The sequence below is a fragment of the Hakea prostrata genome, chromosome 3 (genome assembly GCF_041222555.1).
Source record: "Hakea prostrata isolate BN-2017 chromosome 3, UWA_Hpros_2, whole genome shotgun sequence".
Classification (NCBI taxonomy): Eukaryota; Viridiplantae; Streptophyta; class Magnoliopsida; order Proteales; family Proteaceae; genus Hakea; species Hakea prostrata.
Window position 1 is genome coordinate 56,281,540 of NC_142602.1, and position 7,331 is coordinate 56,288,870.

The 7,331-nt window shown below is 38.6% G+C and overlaps 1 protein-coding gene across 1 annotated transcript; it reads right to left on the minus strand.

Annotated features, from left to right (window-relative positions):
- Positions 1-2,551: 2,551 nt before the first annotated feature.
- LOC149022569 (TATA box-binding protein associated factor RNA polymerase I subunit C) lies at positions 2,552-6,696 on the minus strand. Its single transcript, XM_089150618.1, has 3 exons — positions 6,613-6,696; positions 5,814-5,880; positions 2,552-5,715 (listed from the first exon to the last, which is right to left on the minus strand). The coding sequence occupies exon 3, from the start codon at positions 5,626-5,628 to the stop codon at positions 2,803-2,805; it is 2,826 nt and encodes a 941-aa protein (XP_089006744.1). The 5' UTR covers positions 5,629-5,715; positions 5,814-5,880; positions 6,613-6,696; the 3' UTR covers positions 2,552-2,802.
- Positions 6,697-7,331: the final 635 nt, after the last annotated feature.

Here is a 7,331-nt window from a genome sequence, read left to right on the forward strand (position 1 = left end):
TAGAAGATAGCCGTTATGCAGTTCCAACATGCATCTATGCTATGCTTTCTTTCTCCCAATAATTAGACAAGAATGGATAAAGAACCACAAGATAATGGCTACAACAACAAGATATGTAAGTCACAATGTTTCATAAAGATACCCTCTAGGTTCCCTCGTTAATTAGATTTCCTGCTAAATGATCAATTAGATATGATGTTCCAAAAGAGAAGCAGAAGCATTTGCTTCCTAAATATGTTAAGTGTGCACCAATGAGATATTCAATGTACCAAATCAATCAAATGCCATAAAAATAAAATAAAAAAAGAGGGACTTTTCAATACAAGGTCTAATGAATACCTTCCACATGTACCAACAACAACCATAAACAACCTTATCCCAAATAAATGGGGCCTGCTACATGGATCCCAGAGAGACCATGAAGCAATAGAAAAATAAGAGAATTCATAGAAAGTCGTTTCCTTCAAAAAAAAAAGAGGGAAAAAAGTCAGAGCGGCAGTCGTAGCAACATCCTACAAACATCCCTTTACAGATGAGGGGGTCAGTCAGACAGGTCCTCATCCAACAAACAACTCTTTCTGCCCTCCACATTTACCAAGCTATAAACTGCATGACCTTGAATAAGCATGTCTTGCCACACATGATCAGATATTCTAAATCAATCTTACAAATGATTCCCATCTCCCACATTCTAGCAATCAAATCCAAGAACTCACATGCAATAAGAACCCCAAAAGAATATGTCAACTTTCAGCGAAACGACAACAGCCAACCTAGTTACCTTCTTTAATCTTGAACATAATGTTGTAGTTTGCTACCTTATAAAGACTCGCAATAAGTTAGACCACTATAGACTTTAATATCACCTGCTTATTTAAAGTTTGAACAAAATGAGTCTCTGGTGAACACTACTGTTAGAACTCCAACATGCCATAAGTAGAGGTTGAATGAGTAAAATTAAAGAGAGATTGGGCTGATGGGAGTGATATGATCTGATTTCACAAAGGGTTTTTAAATGAGAGGTTGCAACACCGTCTGGATTTTCTTGAGAGATCTCTGTTATAACTTTCTTCCATTCAATAGTGATCAATAAAATTTAACCTAGTAGATAATTTAACAGGATATTTTCAGCAATCAAAGTATATTTACCCACCAGCCTAATAAAAAATCTGAGCAGCATATAACTCCCTAACCCCTAGTCAGGAAATCTTTGGGATGGCAGAAGTTTGAAATGAAGTAGGATTTCAGTTGACAGAATAACAAGAGTTAATTAACAAAAGAAGAAAGCTGTCTTCTTTTACATACAACACATATGGAGAAACTGCAGTTACAAAAACCACAGAGAAAAGAGGATCCTCTGCAGTCGCCAATGATGCAACACTAATGTTGGGCAGGAATGGTTACGCTTTTGCGGTAAAGTTCTATAATTGCCTGAGAGCCTATTTTGGACTTGCATCAAGCAATTGGCAGTCGGAGTTGGATTTAAATTTAATTCAACCAAGCACAATTAGCATGAACAACCAAAATCAACAGAGGACAAAAACCAAAGTGAAGAAACAGAATCCAAACCTTAAGTTTCAGAAGCATTGAAATTTTACATTGAATACCTTCAATTGAAATTTCTGATTCAGTTGAAGAATCCCACTGTTGGGTTAGTGGAAATAGACGTACTTGCAAAATCTCAAAGCAGAGACAGGGAGGAAAAAATATAAGAATGGCTACAGGCGAGAAGGACCGTATAAACGTAACTCAATGGCAACCATGAAGGGGGGGGGGCAACCTGAGAGAATGTTCAGTTGCAACCGTGGTTGAGAGCCTGATCCAGAGAGGGGGGAGGGGTGGGGGAGAACCTGGGCGTGGTTGAGAGAGAGGGAAGAAGCTGATGATCTGGACCCGAGTAAGGAAGATGAAGAGGGAGAAGTCGAGAGTGGCAATCCCAAGGTTTTAATTTACTTGGGTTTTTGGTTGGTAAATTAAGTTTACATTTTTATTTGAAATGTGAAAACTATTTTACTTCGTAAAAATATTATCCTTACAACCAAACATCTCAACTTTTTTACATGGGAAATAAGTTTCACATTGCATCAAAATACTTGCAGGCCCCTTGCAACCAAACAAACTCTACAATAAAAGGATCTAAGCCAGGACAAATGGGATAAACTATGATGTACAAGAGCATTTCATTTGAAAAATGCATTAGCAAAATCTCAATATGGGAAGAACCTAGAGTAAGCACAGTCCAACATGTGTCATAGTTCACTTCTCCAACAAACTAATCCAAATGCGAGACAGGTTTAGATTCAACCTCCTTCCAGCCCATACTCTGTAAAATTCTTCCAGTGTAACTACCAGCTCCAGAGAGTTGTTCAAGGCTTCAGCAGCAGCTTATTCCAAACAAACAGGAGAAGATGACACAGCTTCTTCCTAATGAGAGATGAATTTATTAGATAATGAAAGAAAACTTTCTCAGAAGTAACTGTTTGAAACAGAATTTAAGCATCACTGTTGACTCAAGGCAACATCAAACAGGATGGAAATAGAATGTCGCCAAAACATTTTATAAATTGTTAGCTTGCATAATAGAACACCGAAACAGATTGTATAATTTCGTATAATAGCTATATTATGTAAATACCTTTGCTTGTCACAAGATGAATCTTCCTCACAGACATAAACTTACTTGAAAGATCATCCCACCCCAACCAGTAGAAGCAACAAAATCACGTCAGGGACGCAGAACTGGAGTGTTGATGGTCCACATGGTTAGAGACACAAAGGAAAACATTGAAAAACAACCAAAGCTCAAGGAACATGCTTTTGGAGCTTGGACTGACTACAGAAATCTTGATATGGTTTAAAACCTTCTTGCCACTTTGAGAACTGTCTATTCAGCAGCTTGTATCTTTTCACCTCATCAACCCCAAAGTTTATTGGAGAACCATCAAATTTCAATTGTACTGGGCATAGCTCATCAAACATTTCTAATCCATTCTGTTTGTTACTGAAATTGGGAAGGTCTTGGATCTTAGAATCCTTATTTAAAACAGGGGTAGACTCTTCATGCATTTTACATATGAAAGTAGCATATTTTTCATTTTCTTGAACTAGATCATCTTGTGCACAATGCATGATAGAATCCTTTTTATCAGAAAATGCTTGGGGCCTGTAAGAGAAGAAACATTTTGGCTGACTCAGCTTTTGAGAACAAACCCATGCCTCATCTCTGTCACTGGAAAGGGAAACAACATAGGAATCATTAACAACAGGATGGGATCTTCTCAATGCCACACTGTTAGCCACCTTTAAGATTTCATTGCATTGGTGGATGATCTCTGTCTTGGCAGAATATCCATTTGCTTCTTCCTCGAAACCTGAACAGTTCTTCCCTTTATCTATCACATTAAGTGTAAGCAGAACAGGAAGTGGAAGTGAAGGCCCCACAACAGCATCACCATGTTGCACTTTGCGCAATGACTTATTATTCTGGTTCAAGGGCTTTCGAAACAGAAAAGGCGGCAACTGAGATAAATTTGGAATATCCAAAAGTGTTGATGAGACCTTCAACTCTCTGAGAACTTCAAGGAGCTCTGGTTGATTAGGAACAGCTAATTGTAGAAGATCAACTGGTAACCCTGTCCACAATCTCCTTAGAGCAATCTCATGTATGCTCGTAGGCAAGCTGATGGAACTAAAAACTTGGTCACTCACAAGCAATGACCCTTCAAGACCAACTCCAGCAGCCTTTAACTTACCATGTGGAAGTTCAATGCAGCCTTTATCATATGGAATTGCTTCAGTAGGATGAATCCCAGAGTTTCTTATCTTTTTAGTCAGCAAGTCTACAAGACTGCAACTCAAATATGCAGAGAGATAGTCAAGTTTCAGATATTTAAATTTTCTAGGAAATTTATATTTGTGATCACTGGAATGATATAGAAGACAATTTTTGGACTGCAAGACCATTCCTTCCCCTGCTTCTGACTTTGCACCAGGAGAATCAAATGAAGAATTGTACATTTGCATTTCAAGTCTCCCAGATGACATCAGTCTAATCAATGTAAATCCATTGGCACATTCTGTTTCAGGTAAGGGGACTGGCAAATCTTTGCCAAGAATACAAAATCCAATAACTATTTCTTTCTTCTGTTGCCAATCAATCCACGAAGGAAGGCTGGTCCTCCAAAAATCCTCTTTTAAATGGCAGTCTCCACAGTAGCATTGGCGACCTGATAAGGGGAGTTCTGAAGGGAGTTCCCATGCATATAGAGATTTGCAGAATGTTGAAATTTTGGGTGCCATTGATCCATCTAAAGCGTGTACAGGAGGTCCATAACAGAATAAACTGAATTCACTACTCCAAAAAGAACCCAATAAAATGGCGAAACCAGATTCAGTTGCCCATGCATATTTATCATCTACAAGGTTTTGCCTTAAGTCAGACAAACTGAACACATTGACATAACGTGGGTTATCAAGGCCATGGACCCATCGCAACACAGGCATCAATGGTTTGCGAATATCAAAAAGAAAAAGCCAGCATTTACTTGCCACAGTAAAATGCAAGCCACCAGACCCAGACATAGAGAATGCAATAAATTGATCTGTCCCCCTTGAATTATTCAAATCAAGCTTCTCAATCTCAGCTAGAACACTCACACTGCTTTCCTTGTACCTAATATCCACTAAGAAAACAAATTTAGAGTTGGCAACAATCAAGATTCGAGGATGCCAAGCAAATCCACAGCTCACCCATTCAGTCTCCGAATCCACACCAAAATCTTTCCAAGAGATGCTGATCCTGGTTTCTTTCAATTCATTAGCAGAATTAATAGAACCTAAGCAAGAACTGAGATCAAACAGGAACAATCCACCATTTTCTAACAAAACTGTACTCCCTTCAGCCAAATGCGGGCTCCAACAAGCATTCACAATAGAGCTATGAAACTCCTTCATACCCAAATGAACTAAAACTGGTCTTCCCTTTTCTGAACCTGAATTTTTAACATCAACACTGAACCAATGAATGGTATACACAGTACAAGCAAATAGCAAACCAACAACAGTGGAATCTCCAGCAACAGAAGAAGAAAGATCCCAACTACTGAACTCAGTAACAGAAGCAGTAGCAGACATTCTAAGAATCCGGTGATTGAACCCATTAGGCATTGTAAATATATCACCATCTGCATTGAGGTTAACTTTCCAGGTGGGTTCTTTTGTTGACACCACAACAAATCCAATCTGATCAAAATTCTCCCCAGTTGGGAACAAAAGTAGGAAGTCTCCATCAGGGCACCGAAGTATTTGAAGGTTGTTATTAAATAAAGGATTTATGTCTGCATCAGCTTGAGAACCGAAGTCATTGCCGACGGAAATGGAGGAGGGGTGGATGTAGGTGTCTTTGGACGGTTGAATTATTGATCGCAAGGATTCAAGAACAGAGCAAGAACGAGGAAGGAAGATTGGAGGGCAGAGAGAAGTCGACGAGAAGAGAAGAGTCAGGGTTTCGGGAGATGGAGTGAAAAGTAGAGGGCCTAAGGATTTCGCCATAGAACCAGAAAGGAGGAGAGGTGGAGCAAAGACATGGCCAATTGGCCACAACGATTTCCAATCTTCTGAGTAGTTCATCTCCAACTTCTCTTCTCTACCTGCCTAACCACCCAGATTACTTGTTTGAGTACCCAAGTTGAGGATTCACCAAAGAATGCAACAAGGCTGCAGTAAAAGGCATACAAAAACTTAGTTGGAAGACCTATCTCAAGAAAAAGAGAGGAAAAAAAAAAAAAGTAGTTCATTGCCAACTTTTTCTCTACCTGCCTAGCCACCCACAAGACTGGTTTGAGTACCCAAGTTGAGGATTTGCCACAGAATGACAAAGGGCTGCATTAACAGTATATAAAAACAAGTTAGAAGACCTATCCGGGAAGAAGGGGGGGACTACTCATATTAGGGAATTATATAGAAGAGGTTAATTCGGAACAATTCATCTTGTTAATTTATGTATTCAACCCAAAAAAACAGTAAAATAAAATTTGAAACTTTAAAATTATTTTTACTTCAAAATTGTTGGGTAACAGATTCAGAACTTGTTCGTTTTGTAATATTTCTACTGCCTATTCAAAATCCTTTGACCATACATTAAAAAAAAATCAAAACCCTTTTGACCCATAAATTATAGATTGGATGAGGCAATAAAACCGATTAACTAAAAATAGTGAACTCAGATCAGCAAAAGGTGGAACACTCTCCAGTGAAGATTCATGGAACTGAACTTATGGGAATTATGTATAATTAAAATATAAGTCTCTTGAATCAATTCAGCCGACCCAAGAACTTGCAATCGAAGCTTGATTAAATATCATCTAAAACCTGTCTCAGCAATAAACTAAACCTAATTCTATTCGATAGTCTGGTTCTCAAGCAAGATGATTGTAATCTTGACCTTATACAATCAGTATTGCCCTTTCATGTATAAATATTCCAACAAAATTTCAGGTTCAAACGGAAACGGATACGGAAATAAATAGGTCTATCAAGAACTTCAATTGAAACATTGAAGAAAATAAGAAAAACGTAGTTGTACACAATAAGAAACAGGAGACCAAATCATACTGCGACGGCGGCAAGCCTAGAGCGCTACAACAGCAAATTTTTCTGGTCTCCTTGTTTGATCACGGCGGCAAGCTTAAAACCTTGATTGAAAAGAAGAAATTTTTTTAAACTTCACTCTACTTACGGATTTTTATTTGCAGCAGCCGCTGGCTGCTGCCAAGGGTATGGATCGTGCCACGTCGTTATAATATGATCCAACGGTTGAGAATCAGACTATGGGGTATACTTGTAAATAAAACTTTACATTCAAGATTTAAGTTTTTATAAATTTACAAAATAAGTCCTTTGATATACCCGATCCCAAACCCCATTTCCTTTATAAATCTGGATCTACAGAAGCTCGAGTTAATCTGAGAAAGAGGATCAATCGATTCAAAGATTACTATGAACGTGATCAGATCTTTCACGTTCGATAACAAGTTTACGGATAGGATCAGAAAGAGAAATTTATGGATTTTCTGGCAAAAACAAATGAGTGCCCGATATTGAGCGCCAAAATTTCAAAATCAATTCTCTTTAATGTATTGAGATGAAAGAATGAGAGGTTTGGTGGAAATTTATGAGAGCGCAAGCTTCACAGAGAGGGTGAGAGAAGACAGAGAGAGAGAGAAAAGGGAGAAAGACGAGTGTTGGCTGTGAACCCCCCACCCCCAGTCTCTGATGAGTGTTGCCGAGCCAGTCGAGAAAGATGAGAGTGGGGTTGCGACGGGGGAGAACCA

Bases quoted from the DNA above. Each gene is read 5' to 3' on its own strand.
- LOC149022569 (XM_089150618.1), bottom strand. From the start codon at position 5,628: ATGAACTACTCAGAAGATTGGAAATCGTTGTGGCCAATTGGCCATGTC.